Source organism: Trachurus japonicus, chromosome 12 (genome assembly GCF_045865225.1).
Source record: "Trachurus japonicus isolate A0001 chromosome 12, Traja_1.0".
Taxonomy (NCBI): Eukaryota; Metazoa; Chordata; class Actinopteri; order Carangiformes; family Carangidae; genus Trachurus; species Trachurus japonicus.
The window spans coordinates 10,397,079-10,420,192 of NC_140918.1; the positions used below are offsets into that span (position 1 = coordinate 10,397,079).

Below are 23,114 nucleotides of genomic sequence, written 5' to 3' on the forward strand. Positions count from 1 at the left end.
GCCCCGCACATCAAGACATGGAAAATGAAAACACAAGGAGGTGGGAGGGGAGGCACAAGACTTGACTTGACTTGTCCCTCACTGTCAGTCCATAGTCCACACACAGCTGATGGCCTCGGGAGTGTTGGTGTGGACGACTCGAGGTCCGTAAACGCCTCTAGCGAACTGTCACCTGTCCTGCAGAGACTCACAGGTAACCATGGCAGGACAACTGCACGCGCGCAGGACAGAGGGTGTCAATAAAAACGTTTGGTAAGTGATAATACTGGATCAAAGTTATCCAAGAGTGTTTTTTTTTATTGATGATGCATTGAATGAGTGTGGGAATAAACAGTTAATTGTGTTTGTTAACATTTAGTAACACTTGGTGCTTGTTCTCTAGTAGTTTATTACCCTCAGACTGCACCTTGTCAGCAGTGGTGGTAGTGTTGCATTCAAGTGCCCGACCATTTTATATCCGTAAAATAACCATCTGATTGGTGGTTCTTATATGGGGTGGTAGCTGGGTTAATACATTCATAGCTCTGGTAATGATAAATAATAAAAGGGGACAAAGGTCTTTATAATACAAAGTAATCAGGTGATGTATTATTCTCTCTGTTTTGCTTGTTTGCCAGTGATATTTTTATGCTCCTGTTATTTTCCATTAATCTCAAAAATATTAAACATAGGGTAGTTTTAATATTGCATCTGTACAAGAATAAAAATGTGTGTGAACCAACATATTTGATCTTAAAAACTGTGCCATCAAATTAAACTTACACTAAACATTCCCCATAGAGGTAAAACATTAGAGTCGTCTATTATTGACACAACATAATTGATAGACGGCTTTGTATAGTTTATTTCTTAGTGATGACTCTGATAACAGTGCTGCATGAGCTGTTTGGCACCAACAGGGTTGAATTCAGTCAGTTGGCTGCAGACTACAAACCAGTGAACCTCGGACAGGGATTTCCCGACTTCTCCCCTCCTCCGTTCATCCAGGAGGCTTTTTGTAAAGCCGTGAGTGGAGGACCCACAATGCACCAGTACACCCGACCTTTTGTAAGTATTGGAGACTTTGTTTATCTCTCTGTGAACATCAGTAGCTTGAGTTTGTGTAGATTTCTATCAAATGGCTGCAGGATAAACATGTTTTCATGTTGTTGTTGTTTGGTGTTATTCCCTCAGGGCCACCCACTTCTCGTAAAAAATCTGGCTAAATTCTTCAGCAGGATTGTGGGACATGAGATTGATCCTTTTGAAGACATCCTGGTCACAGTTGGAGCTTATCAGGCACTTTTCTGCACTTTCCAGGCTTTGATTGATGAAGGGGATGAGGTACGAGCATTTATACAAGTCACAATCATTTATTTAACTGCTTTTTTAGTTAGATTATGAAAATAACATGTGAAATGTACATATTATAATGTGATACAAAGGCTAAATATCAAGGGTATTTGCATAAGTTTGAGTTAAGTGTATTTGTGTGGTTAACTCTCTTCACCTGAGGTTCATTTATTGAAAAAGTGAAAAACCAACAACATATTTTTGTCTTTCAGGTCATAATCGTGGAGCCGTTCTTCGACTGTTACCAGCCGATGGTGGTGATGGCTGGAGGAAAGGCGGTGTACGTGCCTCTGAGGCCGGTGAGAGGTTTACACAACACTATAAGAAATATAAAAGATCTGTGTATTTGACGACTTAAATTCATACGTATGAATGTATTTTTCTCTTTTCTTTTGTTAATAACAGAAATCTGGAGCTGGTGCCGTCCTGTCGAGTGGAGACTGGGTTCTCTCTGCCGACGAGCTGTCCAGTAAAATCACTCCACGCACAAAAGCCATTGTTATCAACACTCCCAACAACCCACTGGGCAAGGTGAGATAATAACAACCAGTTGGGTAACGCAATCAAGGGTCTTATTTTGCACAACAGTGGATCAATAAGCAGTATCTACTGTATGTGACAGGTTTACAAAACAGAGGAGCTCCAGATGATCGCTGACCTGTGCATCAAACACAACATGCTGTGCATCAGTGACGAGGTGTACGAGTGGCTGACGTACGACGGAACCAAGCATGTGAAGATAGGTGAGATGATGAAAAGCTGCTGTTCACAGAAACACTCAAAGTCTCAGAGCAAAGTTATTAAAACAAATATAATGAGAACGGACCTTATGGTAATGACCAACACTGTTAGGGAGAAATTCTAAGGTGATTAAGGAAGAAGAAGCACCAGAGTCCTGGATGTCTTATACTGAAGAAGCTCGATCAAGGAAAACAGAAGAGTCATCAACACAACATGTGTATGTGATGCCAACTCAGTTCTGAGGGCCAAACAGCAAAGTCCAGATTCTTATACTAGAAAGGTACACTGAGCCTGCAAGGGGAGATGTGTTAACATCCTATTGGCTATTGTGCATAAACATTAAGATAAAGATTCACACTGCCTACCTGTTGCCTCTGTACATTTTACAAAAACGAGCCATAAGAACAGTTTTTAATGTTAGGTTCAATGATCACACTAAGCCACTTTTTTTGAAGGCATCTGCATTAACATATTTTTAACTTGGTAAAATTTAAAACTGCATTAATTATGTATAAAGCAAAAAATAATCTTCTTCCTTGTATAATCCAAAAATTATTTCATGAGAGGGAAGGTTGTAAAAGATATGACTTAAGAGGGGAACTCAAACTGCAACAGCAAAGTGTAAGATCGACTCTTAAAAGTATGTGTATTTCTGTCGGAGGAGTTATTCTATGGAATAGCTTGGATGTAGAGATTAAACTCAGCAAAAGTGTTAATCAATTTAAAAGTAAGTTTAGAAAAGGAGTGTTTGAAATGTATAGCAGAGAGGAGGAGAGATAAATGATGTAAACTAATGTGATGACTGTGGGGGGGAGGGACTTTGGAGAGTGACTTTGTGTTTTGGTTGTGTTGTATGTGTGTTGTCTGGGGTTGGAAACTGATAAGCTCTGCTTCTTCCATCCCCTTTTCAAACAGTGTTAGTTGTTGTTAGTGTCTGTTGTTGTTGTTGTTGTTTGTCCTGTTCGATATTTGGTTATATGGTGTCCCGTGGCCGTGGATGTTTTTGTGTTGTATGTGAGATATGATTTTTGTTTGGTTTGAAATAAATACAATCAATCAATCAATCAATCAATCAATCAATCAATAATGGGAGAGAAACAATGGTTTATTTCTCTATCCTCACACAAAGTGTTACCCAGTGATGGTGACCATTATCATCTAACTCTACAGTTGTGTCTGGAAACCGACAGAGAGTGAGTTTTCAGACACAAAAGGAGGGAACATGGCCTACGCATGTTCCTGGGCAAGAGTGCAGGGCAGATTTCTCGCAGTGTATCTAACAAAAGGGGCATCTAATTCTTAGCTTTCAGCTATAAACACAGAGGGATTGACCTTTAACCACACAAACTAGTGAATTTCTAGTGAATTTCTTCTCCAGCGACTGCCTAGAGAAGGCCGGCTGCAGGGAGTGGTAGGGAGATGTCCCGACCCTATCACTGCTCCACCACACTGAGATGTTCTGGGGTTGAAGGAGCGAAACATCTGTGAAGGGCTGAAGACCCTGCAGGGCAACGTTCGAGTTGCACGGGGCAGAGATTAACTCCACCTACCTGTGCTATACTATAATAAAATCTGTTGTGTTTTCTGCTGTGTCGTCGACAGCCAGTCTTCCCGGCATGTGGGAGCGAACCATCACTGTCGGCAGCGCTGGAAAGACCTTCAGCGCCACAGGCTGGAAGGTAACACACACACACAGATGTTTGATTTGATTTGATTTGATTTATTTGTCAGTAGAAAAGAAATACAAAAAAAAAACTGACGAGGATAACACAGAAAAGTCCAGGACTTATTTCCACTGTGGTCCTCTGAGACAATCCGAACTAGGTGATAAAACATTAACATTGGAATAATTACTACTAAACAGTCATTTGCAATACAGTTAAAGCAGAAGTAAGTGATATATTTGTGTTAATATAAGTCTTAAATAGTTATATCTTCCGACAGCAATCACTTACATAGAGTGTTTGGTCTGAAACACGGGTCTCTCAGTCCCTCTGCTCTGCTCTGAGCCGAGGAGAAAACTTTTCTCGTATCCTACAAGTTTTATCCAATGAGGAGAGAGAACGGCATGCAGGGCTGTGTGTGCAGCCAAGGAACGCCGTGAATGTGGCGACGTAGGGACGAGGACTGTTATGGTGTGTTCAAGGAAACTCGTATTTTTCCGACCGTGAAGTGGTACCAGTTCGATCTGGTACGAGTTCACCGGTCGGAAGTTACGAGTGGCCGTTATAGTGACTTTCACAGGTAAAACAGGTCGGAAAAACACGAGTGGGTTGCCTGAACGCTACAAAGTCGTAAGTTGTGACTTGAAGCTGTAATTTACGATTTCAAAAGCCTGCCTGGAACGCAGCATTAGCGAAAACGACCGGACCACTTACTTTACTGCTTTAAATACAGCTTTGCAATACACAATACACAAAACGAGGATTATGTGCATTTGCAATACACCTTAAGGAAAAAGTGCACACCTAAGTTACTCGGAAGCACGTTGCAGGATGATGGAGGAAATACTCTACTGCTTTAAGCAGTCCATCCACCACCTCTTCACTGCTACTTTAAACCTGTGTTTCGAGCTGATTAATTTAATTGAAGCAGGGAGACTGTTCCACGCTAAAGCCCCACTATAGGCAAAGGTGCTTTTCCCTACTGCTGTTCTGAAAGTCACTGTGTGTTGTGAGGATCAAAAAGTTGTACTAGCCTACACATCTGGTCTGATGGGCTGCGTTCTCTTCCTCAGGTTGGCTGGGCCATCAGCTCTGGAAATCTCATTAAACCCATGAAGATAATCCATCAGAACAATGTTTTCGACTGTGCAACAGCTGCTCAGGTAACATCTGCACATTTTTTACAGTAACATTGTTGTTGACATTGACAGAAAGGCACGGGTGAATGTCTGTCTGATGAAATAGAAGAGGAAATGTGGCTGCATCACATGACCTCTTCAGGCCGTAACCTGTTGCTAACTCGTAAAAACTCATAAAACCCACTCCCTGTAACCCCCCAGGGACAATACAGAACTTGTTTAAGGTATTGTGTAAAGCTGTATAGCCTACACCCCCCACCCTCCCTCCATCCCCCTGTTATGTGTGTTTAACAGGAGGCAGTGGCTCAGGGCTTTGAGAGAGAGTACCAGATGTTTGGGAGTCCAGAGAGCTACTTCCAGCAGCTGCCCGCCCTGCTGCACCACAAGAGGAAGAAGCTGGCCTCGTGTCTGCAGAGTGTGGGTTTGCAGCCCATCATGCCAGAGGGAGGCTACTTCATGGTCGCAGACATTTCCTCCATCAGTGAGTCACCAAACAAACTAAACTGACCCGGCTGCATCCCATCCAGCGCTGCGATTAAAATTCACTTAAGCTTTTTGTTTTTCTAACAGAGGTGGATCTAAATGACCCGAGCACTAAGGATGAACCCTACGATTTTAGATTTGCTAAATGGCTTATTAAAGAGAAGGTAAAGATATGAGATCTATGAAACATTTAATTAATGTAGAATATTTTGTATTCTTTATTATATGATTTATCTTTTTCCTGTGCAGGGTTTAGCAACAATGCCCGTCTCCGCCTTCTACAGTCCAGAGCACAGCAAGGAGTTTGATAAGTACATCAGATTCTGTTTCGTCAAGGTAAATTCAACTTAATTATCTAAAATGAAAGTGATCAAATCCTTCTCCTGTCTCACTTAGACTCTCTCTGTCTCTGTCTCTGTTTCTGTTTGGACAGGAGGACTCCACCCTGGACGCAGCAGAGGACATCATAAGGAAGTGGAGTGAGGAGCAGTGAAGTCGACTCGTCCCCGATGTGAAGCGTTAACGTCCATTCAGATTTCACCAAACCGGACTGATTAGACTGAGCCACAGTCAGAAAACACACAGTACAATTTTCCCCACATAATAACTCTATTTTGTTGTTGTTGTTGTTGTTATTTCTAGAGGGTAAAAGTCAGGTGAACTATGTCCTTTCACTTTCAGTCACATTTCACCTTCAGATCTTTGTCCTGAATCAAAATGAAAGAGAAATTGTAATAAAAGTTTTAATTCACCCACATGTTCTGTTATTCAGTGTTGCACTTATGTATTTATTGGTTTCCCTTGCAAAGGAAATGTGAATAGGCACCTCACAATAAGACTGATCTATAAAGGATTTATAAATGTTTCCTAATTAGGTTATTAATTCTGTTTAAAAGCCACAAATAAACATAAACAAGTTATAATACAGTTTTCATACTGCATTTTTTCCTACTAGTAGGCTAACTCAACGAGCATGCTGAAGCAGCTAGCACAAACACTAATGAAAACAGAAAAGCTAAGACTCTTCTGTAATTATCAAACAAAGACAAAATTAATCAACAAATAAATTATTAAAATATGCCAGAAATAAAGATTAATACAGAGAGAAAGACTTAGGCTAAATAAAAACATTAAAATGAAATTGTGTGTGTCCGTGTGGTCCGTGTTCTCCTGTCGCTGCGTCTCATTTGCATATCTCGCCCCGCCCACCAGGAAGTGGAAATGAAAACACAAGGAGGTCGGAGGGGAAGTACGAGACTTCACTGTCCCTCCTCCGTAGTTCGCAGCTGATGGCCTCGGGAGTGTTGGTGTGGACGACTTAACTTAACTCCTGTGAACCGTGCAAGAGATTTGATCCATTTATTTTAAACGTGCATTGTCCTGTCGGAGGCGATGATCCTCCATTGATGGGAATAATCAGGAATCTGTCCGCCAGTTTGACTCTAATTCGTCAGAGTTCAATCAGAAACCACAATCAGGTAAGTGCAGCTTTTTATAGGACTGTATATATATAATGTAAATAATAAATAGGCCTAATAACATAAACCATGCAGCGAATTTAACAACCTCTTTATTTAATCACAGATAATCATGGCAAGACGATTGCATGCGCGCAGGACAGAGGGTGTCGATAAAAACGTTTGGTAAGTGATAATACAAAGTTACGCATAAGTGTATTTTATCTGATGTGGCATTGAATGAGCGTGGGAATAAATCGTTTCCTGGCAGAAGATAAACAGTTCATTGTGTTTGTTGTCATTTAGTAACACTTGCTTGTTGTTTAGTAGAGTGTGGGCTGCCGCTGGTCAGCAGGGGTAGTGATAGTGTTGCATTCAAGGGCCTGACCGTTTTATATCCTTAAAATAACCATTTGATTGGTGGAGGTCAGGGGGTGGTAGCTGCACAGCTCAGGTTAATACACTCTTCACATTACCATATCTCTGGTAATGTAACAGGAGACAACATATAAAAGGCCATCAAAATAGTCAGAATATGTTTTGCTTCCTCCATTAATTTCTAAAATATCAAATAGGCTATATGGTAGTTTTAAGATTGCACCTGTACAAGAATAAAAATGTTTTCATTATGCTGCAAACCCTCGTAGCCCATCACTTTCAATTGAATCTGAAAAAGTGATAATATGCAAATGAGATTACCAAACAAATGCATGCATAAAAAAAGAAACATAATGATCATAGTAACTCATTGGGACTGATAAGAGTTTGAACTGAGCCAATAAAATCTACAGTATTTCATTTTTTATCATTTGTATGAACTGATACTTTAAATTGAAAAGATTTTGCAGTCCAGTTAAACTTACACAATGTTTCCCATAGAGGTAATGCATAAGAGTTGTTTATTATTGATCAAACAGAGTTGATAGATGGCTTTGTATTGTTTATTTCTTACTGATGACTCTGATAATGATGCTGCTGCAGTGTCTCATAACCTGTTTTGCACCAACAGGGTTGAATTCACTCAGATGGCTGCAGACTACAAACCAGTGAACCTCGGACAGGGATTTCCCGACTTCTCCCCTCCTCCGTTCATCCAGGAGGCGTTTTGTAAAGCCGTGAGTGGAGGACCCACAATGCACCAGTACACCCGAGCTTTTGTAAGTATTGGAGACTTTGTTTATCTCTCTGTGAACATCAGTAGCTTGAGTTTGTGTAGATTTCTATCAAATGGCTGGAGGATAAACATGTTTTCATGTTGTTGTTGTTTGGTGTTATTCCCTCAGGGCCACCCACTTCTCGTTAAAAACCTGGCTAAATTCTTCAGCAGGATTGTGGGACATGAGATTGATCCTTTTGAAGACATCCTGGTCACAGTTGGAGCTTATCAGGCACTTTTCTGCACTTTCCAGGCTCTGATTGATGAAGGGGATGAGGTACGAGCATTTATACAAGTCACAATCACTTATTCAACTGCTTTTTTAGTTAGTTTATGAAAATAATTGAGTGTATAAATAATGAAATTAAGATATTCCAATGTCATATGGAAGGTAAATATCAAAAACACAGAGGAAATTTGCATAGGTTTGAGTAAATTGTGTTTGTGTGGTTTAAGTTATGTTATATAGAAATGTTTTGCACACAGTCGCTTCACCTGAGGTTCATTTATTGGAAAAGTAAAAAATTCATTCAGTCATTTATTCAACTGCTTTTTTAGTTAGATTATGAACATAACTGTACCTATTAGATGTTATGTGGGGGCTAAATATCAAAAACACAGAGGGTATTTGCATGTACGTTTGAGTTAAGTGTATTTGTGTGGTTAACTCTCGTCACCTGAGATTCATTTATTGAAAAAATGAAAAACCAACAACATATTCGTCTTTCAGGTCATAATCGTGGAGCCGTTCTTCGACTGTTACCAGCCGATGGTGGTGATGGCTGGAGGAAAGGCGGTGTATGTGCCTCTGAGGCCGGTGAGAGGTTTACACAATAATATAAGAAATATAAAAGAGCTGTGTATTTGTATTAGAATAAAATTCATACATTTAAACACATTTTTCTCTTTTCTTTTGTTAATAACAGAAATCTGGAGCTGGTGCCGTCCTGTCGAGTGGAGACTGGGTTCTCTCTGCCGACGAGCTGTCCAGTAAAATCACTCCACGCACAAAAGCCATTGTTATCAACACTCCCAACAACCCACTGGGCAAGGTGAGATGATGACAACCAGTTGGGAAACGCAATGAAGAGTCTTATTTTGCACAACAGTGGATCAATTGTGTGTACACACAGTAGACACGCACATACATAATATGCAGTATCTATGTGACAGGTTTACAAAACAGAGGAGCTCCAGATGATCGCTGACCTGTGCATCAAACACAACATGCTGTGCATCAGTGACGAGGTGTACGAGTGGCTGACATACGACGGAACAAAGCATGTGAAGATAGGTGAGATGATGAAAAGCTGCTGTTCAGAAAAACACTCAAAGTCTCAGAGCAAAGTTATTAAAATGTTATTCCTATAATAAAATCTGTTGTGTTTTGTCGTCGACAGCCAGTCTTCCCGGCATGTGGGAGCGAACCATCACTGTCGGCAGCGCTGGAAAGACCTTCAGCGCCACAGGCTGGAAGGTAACACACACATGTACACACACACAGCTGTTCTGAGTGTGTTATCTACTGTACTTCACATCTGGTTTGATGGGCTGTGTCATCGTCCTCAGGTTGGCTGGGCCATGAGCGCTGGAAACCTCATCAAACACATGAAAACCATCCATCAGAACAGTGTTTACCACTGTGCAACAGCTGCTCAGGTATTGTAACATCTGCACATGTCTGACACTGCTGTTGCACTAAAAACCTGCAAATGGCTTTAATCTGAGATGAGAGGTGGGTTTATATGCAGAAGACATTGACACTAAAAGGCACTTACATAATCTCAGAGGTGGTGAGAGTTAGTTAAATATAAACTGGAGCACTTAACAGGAGAAGCTGCCAGATAAACCACAATTCATTCATAATACTGTGAATACAAACCTGTAGTGTCACACATCTACAGTTTCATCATCTGGGTTCTGTGAAATCATTAAAAATAATAGTCATGAGGAAAACTTGTGTGTGTATATAACTGTCTTTCTTGCCTAGGCCATATAAACAATATCTGTACCTCTAGGACAATATACTGTAGGCTACAGATCTACATGTGTGTGCTGGCATATAAAACAACAGTTTATTTGTAGAAAAAAGAGGTTCCACTGCACATAATGTAGTAACTTTAATGTAATTTATTGGTTAAAAGCTTGGCAACGCGTTTCGCAACACACGCTTCATATAATAAGCCTGATGAAGCCTATTTTAACCAATAAATTACATTAAGTTACTACAATATGTGTGGTGGAACCTCTTTTTTCTACTATGGTCTGCTTTCCTGACACCAACGGCACTAATGTGAAGTTCTAAGCTGTGCAAGGCAATCTACCTTTTTGAACAGTTTATTTGTCTTTGTGCTATTTTCAATTGAATATGGGATTTAAATGCGAATAATAATATTCTGTCCACGTCCACGTCCTGTCCTAGTGAGATATTAATCTTTTCCCTGACATAAACTTCCTTAATAAAAAATGAATCTGCACTTTGTTTCAGTCTGTGTGAATGAGGAAAGAGGAAGAAGAAGTGTGGCTGCGTCACATGACCTCTAACCTGCTGCTAACTAATAATAATACAGAACTTGTATAAGGTATTGAGATGGTGTTGTGTTGTGTGTTTAAAGCTGTATACACCCCCCACCCACCCACCCTCCATCCCCCTGTCCTGTGTGTTTAACAGGAGGCAGTGGCTCAGGGCTTTGAGAGAGAGTACCAGATGTTTGGGAGTCCAGAGAGCTACTTCCAGCAGCTGCCCGCCCTGCTGCACCACAAGAGGAAGAAGCTGGCCTCGTGTCTGCAGAGTGTGGGTTTGCAGCCCATCATGCCAGAGGGAGGCTACTTCATGGTCGCAGACATTTCCTCCATCAGTGAGTCACCAAACAAACTAAACTGACCCGGCTGCATCCCATCCAGCGCTGCGATTAAAATTCACTTAAGCTTTTTGTTTTTCTAACAGAGGTGGATCTAAATGACCCGAGCACTAAGGATGAACCCTATGATTTTAGATTTGTTAAATGGCTTATTAAAGAGAAGGTAAAGATATGAGATTTGTGCAACATTTAATAGAGAATATCTTGTTGTATTCTTTATTATATAATTTCTAATATCTTTTTCCTGTGCAGGGTTTAGCAACAATCCCCGTCTCTGCCTTCTACAGTCCAGAGCACAGCAAGGAGTTTGATAAGTACATCAGATTCTGTTTCGTCAAGGTAAATTCAGCCTAATTATCTATAATTAAAGGGATAGTTCACCCAAAATTCAAATTTCACTCATTATCTACTCACCCTCATGTCGACTCGGCGCAGCACTGCACTGCCATATGACGGTAGCGAACGGAGCTCACTTTTCTTTGTCCAAAAAGACACACCAAAAAACATCCAAATACCTCCATAGTGCTCGGTGGTAGCGGGAACTGAGGCACTCAGAGTAGGAAGGTGATTTTAAAAAGCCTTTATTGCAGCATGGCCAAACAAGTTAAAACCAAGCCAATGTGTTGCGGCCACAGGCCTTCATCAGGGCTGGTATAAAATGGCCGCCCATATGTAACCTGTATATATAGAGAGAGGTCACATGACTGAGTGGGCCCCATGGTAGAAGCACATGTGATGCCAATCAGCAGAATACAATATACATCCACATCTAAACAGACATGAAAGGAGAACAACACAAAATATACAAGCAATCAACAATAGAGAACATTTCAAACATTATAAATCATCAGGTTAATTAACATAGTGCTCGTCTGTAATGTCCCTCTTGTATTGAAGCCCCAACATGAGAAATTGTTCCGAAAAAAATTAAATAAGTCTATATTTTAAGCTTGTTTGTAACGGAAGCTCCCAGTGTTGCTCTTCCTGGTCCGTCCAAATCTCGCTACACACAAGCTTAAAATATAGACTTACTTAATTTTACAAGAGGGACATTACAAACGAGCACTATGGAGGTATTTGGATGTTTTTTGGTGTGTCTTTTTGGACGAAGAAAAGTGAGCTCCGTTCGCTACAGTGCACGGAGGACTCTGAAACTTCTCCCAGCCTTTAGTCGATATGAGGGTGAGTAGAAAATGAGTGAAATTTGAATTTTGGGTGAACTATCCCTTTAAAGTAATTGATTAAAGCCTTCTCCTGTCTCACTTACACTCTCTCTGTCTCTGTTTCAACAGGAGGACTCCACCCTGGACGCAGCAGAGGACATCATAAGGAAGTGGAGTGAGGAGCAGTGAAGTCGACTCGTCCCTTGCCGATGTGAAGCGTTACCGTCCATCCAGATTTAACCGAACCGGCCTGATCTGCCTCAGTTAGAATGAGCCAATGTGAATCAATGTGAATGATCCTGTGCAATGATTGTATGTAGTATTTTTCCCAACATAATAACTCTATTTTTGTTGTTGTTGTTGTTGTTATTTTTTAGAGGACAAAGTCAGGTGATTTATTTTTAAATTAAATTAATATGTCCTTTCACTTTCAGTCACATTTCACCTTCAGAGGTCTTTGTCTTGAATCAAACTGAAAAAAAAAAATGTAATAAAGCTTTTAATGAATACACACGTTCTTTTCTTGTAAAGTAAATGTTGGTATAAATCCTTTTATAGAGGATATAATATATTCTCTATAAAGAGTTTATAATAAAGCTATTCATCCAGTTGTTAACACTTGGCAAACCATAATTAACCAATAATAAACAATTTATAACACAGTTCTCACACATTGCAGGTCACTCTTTAACCATTAACTGTGAGTGACTCAACAAACTTCTTTAAAGAAGCTGGCACAAACTAAGAGAAATTTAAGCTCATTTTGTCAAGCAACTGGTCACTGTTTATCTTTTGAGTTGGTAAATGATCAATAAAGTTTTAAGAAACCAATTAAGTTTATCATAAACCAATGGTCATCTTGTAAAGTGGTGGACTGGTTCAAATGTGAAAGAAAAATAACATTTTACTTAGCAGCTCAACTCTATTTAAATATGAATTCAGGGGGGGGGCTCATATTTGACCCTTGATCATTTTCAGACTTTGATTTGGGTAAAGAGTAATATCATTTATGGTCAGATATCTATCTATAAGTATTAATTGTGTTAAGACTTGTGTTGAAGCTGCTCAACCTGATGAAACTGAACTGTTTTAACCCTTTGATGCACAACATATGCACACCCCCTCTAATGCGCAACATGGGTCTAAAATGACCCGCATTCATTTTCCATGTGAATTCATGCTGGGTGAGTGTTTCTTTGTGGTATCTTTTAAAATCAATATATTTTATGATTGAATCCTCCAAGTATCATTTGAATATCTTGTTTTTAATTAGTACAGGGTGTTATTTCCATTTTTACTTTCTTATTTTATGAACAAATAGACAAAAAGTCTCAGAGAGTGGACCAGTTAGCTAGCTAGCAGTTGACATTTCTACATTCTACTGTATTAGTTAACTACAGTAGAACATGTCAACAGCTAGCTAGGTAGGTAGCTGTTGACATGTTCTAGCTGGTGACAACAATAGAATATTATTCTATTGTTGTCACCAGCTAGAACATGTCATCATGTTAACAGTTAGCTTACTTGCTAATATTAAGGTATTTCCCTTTATGACAAGTAATGTAGCTACTTATTCAAGGTAACTAAAACCTTATCAATTATGCACAGTTATCTTTAATGAGTCATCAAATGTTTCTTTAGGTAAATTGGAATAATTGTAAAACAAGTAAATATGATTATATGTGCTTAAAAAAGAATATTTACTTTAGAAAATGATAAATACTGTGCAGTGATTTCAAAGATATAACATTGAAATAGCCTACTCAGATAGAATAAACTATGGCTAGCTGTTGACCACAGTAGAATATGTCAACAGAGCTATTAATGGGGAAAAAGGACAAGTAATGACTAGTCATTATTGTAATCAAGGAAACAATGGTCTGTTGTTGGTATAGATAGTGAGGGAATGCTAAAATTAAAGTATTCTTGCTATACTTGTTTTTTCAACTGGTCCACTCACTGAGACATTTTTGTTCATTTTTGTTCACAAGTAAGAAATGAAAAATGGAAATAATGACCCCACTAATAAAAAACAAGATATTAAATAATACTTGGAACATTCAATCATAAAATAGATAGATTTCAAAAGTTACAGCAAAGAAACTATCACTCAGCATGAAATCACATTGGAAATGAATGTGGGTCATTTTAGACCCATGTTGCGCATTAGAGGGGTAGTGATACAAAATGTGTTTTTATTAAAAAAGTGAAAAAGTAAAAAATAAAATAAGGATGTATTATGATCAAAGACAAGTTAATTGAGGAATACCTAGAATTCTATACGATGAAATAAATTTTTCGCAAAGATATAGCACAAAAAAACTCACTCGGGTCTATTTAGACCCATGTTGTGCATCAAAGGGTTAATATTATGCGACACTGGAAGACTTTTATTTTGAAAACCGGACAGCGACCCGGAAGTAAATAGACTTCACGTGTTGTGTTGGTGAGTGTGTGTAAAAATGTCTACCGGAGTAGCAGCAGCAAAGCGACCTAACGTTGTTTCCCCTCAGGTAACATTTCACATGTGTTTATTAATAAAATATAACGTTGTCGTTGTTTGTACGTGTCCTAAATCATGTTTCCGGTTTGTCTGCAGGCGGAGGAGAAGACGGACTGGAAGAAGAGGAAAGCAGAGAGTGAGTAAACACAAAGCTGCATGTGTCGCTGCTCTCGGTTACATGCTGCTATTCAGACATGCCGCTATTTCGACATTGACTTCTAATTGTCGGAATAGCGGCATTAACATTATTTTTTAAGCATCCCACTATTCCGACATTTTTTTTTTTCATTGTCGGAGTAGCGGCACTTTACTATTTTTCAAACATTCCGCTTTTCCGACATTGATTGATTACGTTATAGTCAGACGTGTCCTTCTGATTTATTTTTATTTTTTCATCTGAGACACTGTTTCTCATACACAAATACATACATAGGCCTATTAGAGAAGAAAAAACAAACCCTCCAAGTTTAAAAACACACCGGCAACAGCGCACACTGATCTGCAGAGCTGAGACTGTTATTATTCTGTCACCTGAGTTTATCCTGCTGCTTTACATCGTTTTAACATAGGTAAAAGAAGAAAAAAAGATTGTCTGGAATAAAGGGGCAGATTACATAAGATTATTCTTTTTTCTGCTCCCTTTTGTTGAGATTTGGGAGGTTTTTGCCTGATTTATTGCCCGATGCCATGTATCTAGCTTTCTCTCCCCTCCCTCCGCCCGTTGTCTTAGTTGTCACTTTGTTGTCGCTCCACAGAGCTTATCAAAGTTGAGGTGCAGAGTTGTGCACGCACAGTTTGATAGATCTGAAAAAGGTGTAAATATTTTGGGTGTCTTTTCACCGTAGGCCTAAGCAAAACATTTAGTAGCAGCAGTTTTACACTGCTTACTTACAGTTTTGATAAATAAGGCCCCAGGCCCTGAGCCCAGAGCCCAGACACTACAGCTGCAGCTCCGCGGTTCATCCGCGGCGCTGTCCGTGGTGCTGAAGGTGACAGGTTAACTTGACAAACAAACTGCAGCATAGTTCTGTTTGTTTATCATATGTGTCAGTTTTGTTTGTGACTTGATAGTTGAGTTGTTGAGATTAAGAACATCACTCCCTCATCAAACCAGTGATAGGCAGCGCCGTAACGTAACCGTGCGGGGCCCCCCCGCGGCCGTTCACCGCGGATGACGGCGGGCGGGCGGGCGGGGGGGGCGAGGCGATGGCCGCGATGACGGGGGGGCTAGGAGCTATCCATGGTTAGTTAACCAAAAGTCTCTTGAAATATCAAACAAAGAGGAGAACTATGGACTGTGGAAGCTTGAATGGCCAAAATACAGAAGTTATCATGACGTGAAACATATGTTGCAGTGTAAAAAAAAAAAAAAAAAAAAAAGGACCGTTGATTCGGTGGAAACTCGGCTTAACGGGCGGGGGCGGGGCCCCCACGGCATGCGGGGCCCCCCCGCCTTGCGGGGGCTGCGGGGGTATACTTTACGGCCCAGGTGATAGGCATGCTGAAAAGAAAAGAGAGAGAGACGCGCCTGGGTATCGCAGCTGTAAAAAAATAAAATAAAAATAAAAATAAAAAAGACGTGTCGGAATAGCGGTATCAAAAAGTGTCGGACTACCGGCATGTCTAGATAGAGGGATGTCGTAATAGCGGGATGTCTAAATAGTGACATGTCGGAATAGCGGGATGTCTGAATAGCGGGCGGACCCCGCTGCTCTCCTGCAGCTCTGTTACCTGTCAGCTGAAGTAGATCAATAGATCAATTAGAGTACGAGCTTTTATTATTTGAACACGTATTTAAAGTGTCTTTGGAGAATATGTGGGTTTTGTTTATTTTAGATGAACAGTAACATCTTAACATTTCATATTAAGCTTAAGACTTTTATGTAAGTTGAATTTCCTGTATTGATCTGCAAATCATGTCTTCAAAATTAATCAATCAGTGTTTGAAATGTAAAGACATGATGAAGAGTAATAATGTTAAAACAAAGTCATGGTTTCCTTTTGCTTCTCTTGTCTTAAGAGTCTAAAACCATATACCTAGCCTATTCAAGTTACTATCACAACACACAACCACCTGTGGTGCTTTTCTTGAAAAATAGCAAATTATTAATTAATTATCAAACTAATTACCAGTTGTTTTTTTTTAATTGTCATCAGCTATTTGACTATTTGTTTCAGCTCTGAATCCCAAACACACACAAGTTCATAAGTAGATCTGCTGCTATTTTAAAGGCTCGTGAACCACTGTCTTAACCCATCAGTGTGGATGTCATCAGTGTTTATAGAGATGTTTGATTAAGATTAATTAGTTTCTCTGATTCTTCTTCCACAACAGTAAAAGAAAACAAGAAGCAGAGGAAAGAGTCGAAGCTGATTAAAGAGCTGGACAAGCAGAGAGAGCAGGAGGCTGCAGAGGGAGCCAAGCACCAGGAAACTCAGAGTAAAACAGGTAACAAACACAATCATTGTCTCATTGTTTGTTCTGAATGTGTGTGTGTGTGTAACAGAGTTAGTCCAGGCAATCTAGCTCATTTTGGACCCAAAAATAGAATGTTTTTCACCATACATCATTTCTATGAGGTGTCCAGAACAACATACTAAAAGTCCTAAGAAATCCTAGTTGGGGAAATATGTTTAATTCGCATCATTATTTACTGTAAAATCTATGGTGCAGACAATACACCCCAATGGGGCTATTTTTTTCCTTTATTCCTATCATAATGAAACTTACACAATGAAAGTATCCATGAAATGTAACATTTTTTGTATTAGCCTACAAGTTTCTTTGAAAATGAATTTGAATATGCAAATGAGCAAAACACTAATGGAATACTGTATGGCCAAAATACACCCGAAAAGGCTTATTTTCTTCCTTTATTCCTACCACAATCACACTTCACACAATAAAAGTATACTACAAGAAAAGTAACATTTCTGTATTTCAAGTTTCTTGGTAAATTAATTTTAAATATGTAGCCTAAATGAGCTCAACACTAATTGACTTATGGTCAAGAAGCCATAAAGCCACAAGCAGCAAAAACAGAGGACACCTCATAGAAATTATGTATGGTGAAAAACATTCTGTTACAATTAGTCTGTTGTAAAACGCTATTTTGCCTGGACTAAATAAGGAGGTGTGATGTGTGTGATATGTGTGTGTGTGTGTTTGGTGTAGGTCGGGGGTACACGGTGAGCGTGGCCCTGCCTGGTTCGGTCCTGGACAACGCTCAGTCCACTGAACTCCGCACGTACCTGGCCGGACAGATCGCTCGAGCCTGCGTCGTCTTCTGTGTCGACGAGATCGTTGTGTTTGACGAACAAGGGGAAGATGTCAAGTGAGTTTAAATGAAACACACAGAAGAGGAACTTATTGATAAAAACACAACTGTTGGAAAAGTTTTATGGAAGAGTTTCTCTGCTTTTTCTTTCTTTTTTTCTTCTGCAGGAGTGTTGAAGGAGAGTTTAAAGGTGTTGGGAAGAAAGGCCACGCCTGCATCCAGCTCGCCAGAATACTTCAGTATCTTGAATGTCCACAGTGAGTCGGAGCGTTTTTATAATCACATCATCACTATCATCAATATCAGCCAGTGTTATTATCAGAGGGTGGATATGATACATCTTTTCTTTTCCTCCAGGTACCTGCGCAAGTGGTTTTTCCCAAAACATCAAGATTTACAGTACGCAGGTAATTTAAAATAACCTTAAAACTTCCCTCTACTTTCATTTCTTGGCAGCAGAGGTCACTGTGGGAGCCTCATGGGTGTAAATAATATACCACAGTGAATTAGCTGTTAGCAGTTCCTGTTCCTGCGCTGTGGCCACAGACATACTGTCAATCATTACTGTGTTGAAGAAAAACAAACATACAAACATGAAAATTGACCATTTCAGGCAGATGTTGTTGTTATAAGAAGCATTTTTTCCCCTGTGAAGTGTATGTGTTGATTCTATATTTGCAAAGGACACTGGACGTATTGAGTGTAAATTGCACTGAATGTATAAATTTGTGTCTCATGTAAGTAGTAGTAACGCATCATTTTATCAAGTACATTAAAAAAGCACCATCGCCTGTGTTTACCGCACAAACTTTGCATAATCTCAGAGGAGCTCAAAGGTTTGCAACTTGAGAAAATCCTAAAAGATAATTGTATCTGTAACCAATCTGTACATAAATACAAAGGTGCGATTATCTGAAGACTAAAACTAGGTAAAAGTTTTAACATCAGATATCAACAAGTTTATAAATGAAGGTAACTGGAGAGAGACAAATGCCGACAAGTAACCGGTGCTTCTCTTCCTCCCCCACCAGGTTTGTTGAACCCTCTAGACAGCCCCCACCACATGAGGATAGACGAGGAGTCGGAGTATCGGGAGGGAATCGTCCTCGACCGGCCGATCAAACAGGGAAAAGGTTCATTAGTCAACTGTGGGATGAGGAAGGTGAGCACGTCCTCACAGAGAGATTACCGTGGTGTTGACATGTGAATATAGAAGCTACAGCTGCAGATAATGATTTTACATGATCAATTATAGGGATAGTTCAACATTTTGGCAAATTGGCCCATTGCCATAATCCCTATAGTTTTAGGAGTAGGTTTGTTACCTTTAATTGTTGGTGCAAGCTATTTTTAGAACGGCGGAGCAGAGCCGCAAGCTGCTCAGAGACATAACAGGAAGCTAATGGAATTTCTTGGTTTCTCTCATCAAAGACACAATCCAACAACTCCAAAAACGCTCTCGTGGACAAGTTGTGACCTGCACATTCACCACGCTATGAGATAATAACAGAACGTTACGAGACAGAGTTGTTTTAGAGGTAAATTCATACAAAACCGCTGATGTGCGTTCCCGTCGGGGGCAGTTTTTCAGCAGCAGTCTCTGCATTTGCCTCTAAAACAACTCTGTCTTGTAACGTTCTGTTATTATCTCATAGCGTGGTGAATGTGCAGGTCACAACTTGTCCACCAGAGCGTTTTGGAGTTGTTGGGTTGTGTATTTGACGAGTTTGATGAGGGAAACCAAAAATCCCATTAGCCTCCGTAGCGTAGCTCTGAGCAGCTCGCGGCTCTGCTCCGCCGTTCTAAAAATAGCTTGCACCGACAATTAAAGTTAACGAACCTACTGCTATAGGGATTATGGCAATGGGCCAATTTGCCAAAATGTTGAACTATCCCTTTAAGGATCAATGATTTGTTAAAAAAAAGTCCATTATAATTAGCTCAGATGTTTTATTTTGTCAAACCAAAACCCAAACATATTGAATGTACTGTGATTTAACTGATGGGATAGTCAGAGAGAGAGAGACAGGAAATGGGGAAGCAGAGAGAGGGGGAATGACATGCAGCGAAGGGCCACCGGGGGATTTGAACCGGGGACGCCTGCTCAACCCAGTGAGCTATACGACACCCCTATTGATTATTTTTCTGATCGACTGCTCCCACAGGACGTTCGGATCGATAAACAGCTTCAGTCTGGACTTCGAGTGACGGTTCAGCTCAACAAGACGCAGAATCAAGGTGACTGAGTCCATCACACTGTGACAGGCTCAGGGTGTTTCTGTCTGTAGTCAGTTCTCACTTCCTGCTGAGTGAGTGTGTGTGTGTGTGTGTGTGTGTGTGTGTGTGTGTGTGTGTGCTTTCATTCATCCACTTGTCTGTGTGTCGTCCTCAGAGAGTAAAATCTTCCAGGGGCGGGTGGTGGCTCCTCATGTGCCCAGGACTGAAGGAGGTTTCTACTGGGGTTACAGCGTCCGCCTGGCCTCCTGTCTCAGTACGTTTCCTCTTCCTCCTCCTCCTCTCTGAGCTCCAGTCTCACTCTGAACTCACTGTGGGTCGATTTTGATTGTTTTTTGTTGTTGTTTGTTCTAATGCAGGTGCAGTTTTCACAGAAAGTCCATATAAAGAAGGATACGATGTGACTGTGGGCACGTCGGAGAGAGGCAACAGCATGGACCAAACCAAACTGACCCCGTTCAAGTAGGTTCCTCTATAAGCCTCACCTGCACCTGCATAATCTACTTGCTGTATTTTAGTTATTTTGTTTGCTTGTTTAGATTATTGTGCAAATAAATCAAACTAAATGAATTAAACTTAAACCAAATATCGAAAACTGGACAATTTTATGACTCAGAGCTGCACAATTAATCACATTTTAATCCAAAATCCCAATATGGCCACAAGTCAAAAGATCCGAATTTTGTTTTGATAAAGATGAAAATGTGTCATAACATTGTTGTGCATTGTTGTGTTGCTACAGAGATATGTTGGTGAAAGATGCAACACAAATTCACACATTTAATCAGTTTTTATATTCTCTAAACCAAGGGTGTCAAACATACACCCCGTGGGCCAGAACCGGCCCTGCAGAGGGTCCAATCTGGCCCTCAGGATGAATTTGTCAAGTGTGAAAATTTGAAATTGCACATATTTCTATCAAGAAATTTCAGGTGGTTCATAATATGTTTTGTAAAAGGATAGTTCCGTAACTGTAAACATACTAAAACAGAGGAAAATTTCAATTTTTGAAATATATTTAAAGGTTATTATGCTATTATTTTACTGGTCCGGCCCACTTGAGATTAAATTGTGCTGTTTGTGGCCCCTGAACTAAATTGAGTTTGACATCCCTGCCCTAAACTGAAAATGAAAAAGCAAAAATGAGCGTTCACACTTATCAGCACATATAATTGCAAAATATGTTTTTTTTTCATATTGTGCAGCTCTTTGAATGACCAAATAAATGCAATGTGAGTGTGTTGGCATTTAGCTCCCAGCAGCACTGTACCTCCTAGTGTTATTATGTCATTATTATAATAACATAATATACTTTATTAACTTATTAACTTGTCTCCTCTGTTTAGACATCTTCTTGTGGTGTTCGGAGGTCTCCAGGGTCTGGAGGCCAGCGTGGACACCGACCAGAACCTGGAAGTGACCGACCCCAGTGTTTTATTTGACCTTTACCTCAACACGTGTCCCGGTCAGGGCAGCAGGACGATCCGCACAGAGGTGAGGACAGATGTTGGTTAGAAGGACACATGTCTGCTCTTCTTAACCTGCATTTAGCTCTACATTGACTTCAACCTGTTTCATGCTCATCTTAATTATTTACCGTTTCCCTCCCAATAGGAAGCCATCTTAATTACCATGTCAGGACTGAGACAGAAGATCACCGCTGCCTTCTCAGATGTTTCCAGTTCTTCATTAAAGAATTAGCAGCGGAGGAGGAGGAAAGCAAACAAAACCACAAAGCCGATGGAGTTTGTATCATGCCACTGTATTTTTACTGTGAAGGTGTTTGTTTCACCTACTGTAAAATAGTCACAATCTCTCTCACACACACACACACACACACACATACACACACACACATCAGACACTCTGTCACATTTCTCTTTGCTTCATATAGTTTTTGTTCAGCATTTTTGCTTCTAAAGGATCCAGTAAATTGTAATTGTACATATTTAAATACAAAACTATCTTCAAGATTGCACTGACTTGCATTGTTTCTTTTTCTTTTCCCACAGCATACAATTATCTTGAAACAGTAAAGAGCATTTAATGAAAAAAACAAACAAAAAAAAATTGTGTTCAGACAAACAAATGGCACTGAAGTCTCTGGTTGAACACGTTTTGTTTTGTAACGGAGGGACGGTGACCCATCTGAAAGTTGGACGACATCTCCACGGGTCTGCAGGACGTTACAGTTCTGTGATTGTCCTTGTCTATATGTAATCACATTACAGTTTCAATGCATGCTGCATGCATCAACGCCTTTTGTTGAATTTTTCACTTCAGGAAGCCAGATGAATTTTTTTATTTTATTTTGATGCCAGGTTTGGTCCAGGAATCTGCAGGACTCCTCTGTTTTTTTCTTCATACAGTTTCTGGGCTCGATCAATTTAACAGGCTATTTAATACTGATAAAGTATAGCACGGCAGTCAATGCAGTTCATGTGTATTTGTTTTCTTGCTCATCACTGACCGATAGATGCAAAAACTAAACAAACAAAAAAAGGCATTTGATCCAAAAAATTGTGTGCGTGGTGGTGATAAGATAATGTACTGCATGTATGTACGAGGACAGATTCACCTCTTGTAAAAGGCAACAAAGTTGAAGAACTTGCACCTTCTCTGCATCATGTTTCTATGTGAAGTTGCTTTGAGTTGTGCCACAAACAGACACACAACATGACCATGATGCATTTGAACTGAAGCTGCATGCACTGTAATGCCACTGAGATAAAAACAAAAGCTAAAAAAAAACAAGTAGGAGTGTAACGATACTTGAATACTATTTAAAACTGACACAAGCTGCGTGTCATGTGACTACTTTGGTCCAATCACGATGGAGAAACCAACCTATAAGGTGTTTAAAGGTTAGTTCCATTAGCCAAAGGTGGATAATAACTCTGAGACTCCAGACCCCGGCCCCGACCTCGACCCCCCCATATCCACAGACACATTCAAAAACATTGGAGGTCTGAAGTGAAGTGAATCGTGGATCTGGAGAATCGTTACACCGCCAGTAAAAACATACATCAGGCAACAGTTTTATGTTCGTTATCTGATTTCCACAAAAACAAAAACATTGTCCATTTTTTTCTCCAAAAAACA

At 40.0% G+C, this 23,114-nt stretch overlaps 3 protein-coding genes across 5 annotated transcripts; all 3 read left to right on the forward strand.

Annotated features, from left to right (window-relative positions):
- Positions 1–168: 168 nt before the first annotated feature.
- LOC146977114 (kynurenine--oxoglutarate transaminase 1-like) lies at positions 169–5,914 on the forward strand. 2 transcript variants are annotated; one of them, XM_085793088.1, is made up of 12 exons: positions 169–252; positions 900–1,047; positions 1,174–1,323; positions 1,545–1,638; positions 1,748–1,863; positions 1,955–2,075; positions 3,676–3,752; positions 4,811–4,900; positions 5,171–5,357; positions 5,447–5,523; positions 5,609–5,695; positions 5,793–5,914. In XM_085793088.1, the coding sequence occupies exons 1-12, from the start codon at positions 200–202 to the stop codon at positions 5,850–5,852; spliced, it is 1,260 nt and encodes a 419-aa protein (XP_085649214.1). In that variant the 5' UTR covers positions 169–199; the 3' UTR covers positions 5,853–5,914. The 2 variants fall into 2 exon arrangements, with proteins under 2 accessions (XP_085649214.1, XP_085649213.1); XM_085793087.1 differs by having other exon boundaries at positions 1,545–1,631; positions 1,738–1,863.
- Positions 5,915–6,562: 648 nt separating this feature from the next.
- Positions 6,563–12,505, forward strand: LOC146977115 (kynurenine--oxoglutarate transaminase 1-like). 2 transcript variants are annotated; one of them, XM_085793100.1, is made up of 13 exons: positions 6,563–6,837; positions 6,944–7,002; positions 7,826–7,973; positions 8,100–8,249; positions 8,703–8,789; positions 8,899–9,024; positions 9,146–9,266; positions 9,373–9,449; positions 9,542–9,631; positions 10,644–10,830; positions 10,920–10,996; positions 11,086–11,172; positions 12,126–12,505. In XM_085793100.1, exons 1-13 carry the CDS (start codon positions 6,766–6,768, stop codon positions 12,183–12,185), a joined length of 1,341 nt encoding a protein of 446 aa, XP_085649226.1. In that variant the 5' UTR covers positions 6,563–6,765; the 3' UTR covers positions 12,186–12,505. The 2 variants fall into 2 exon arrangements, with proteins under 2 accessions (XP_085649226.1, XP_085649227.1); XM_085793101.1 differs by having other exon boundaries at positions 6,570–6,837; positions 8,703–8,796; positions 8,909–9,024.
- A 1,900-nt stretch (positions 12,506–14,405) lies between these two features.
- spout1 (SPOUT domain containing methyltransferase 1) lies at positions 14,406–21,990 on the forward strand. Its single transcript, XM_085793102.1, has 12 exons — positions 14,406–14,509; positions 14,596–14,635; positions 16,835–16,948; positions 17,675–17,834; positions 17,945–18,034; positions 18,135–18,184; positions 18,809–18,939; positions 19,943–20,015; positions 20,170–20,268; positions 20,372–20,474; positions 21,359–21,506; positions 21,627–21,990. The coding sequence occupies exons 1-12, from the start codon at positions 14,459–14,461 to the stop codon at positions 21,711–21,713; spliced, it is 1,146 nt and encodes a 381-aa protein (XP_085649228.1). The 5' UTR covers positions 14,406–14,458; the 3' UTR covers positions 21,714–21,990.
- Positions 21,991–23,114: the final 1,124 nt, after the last annotated feature.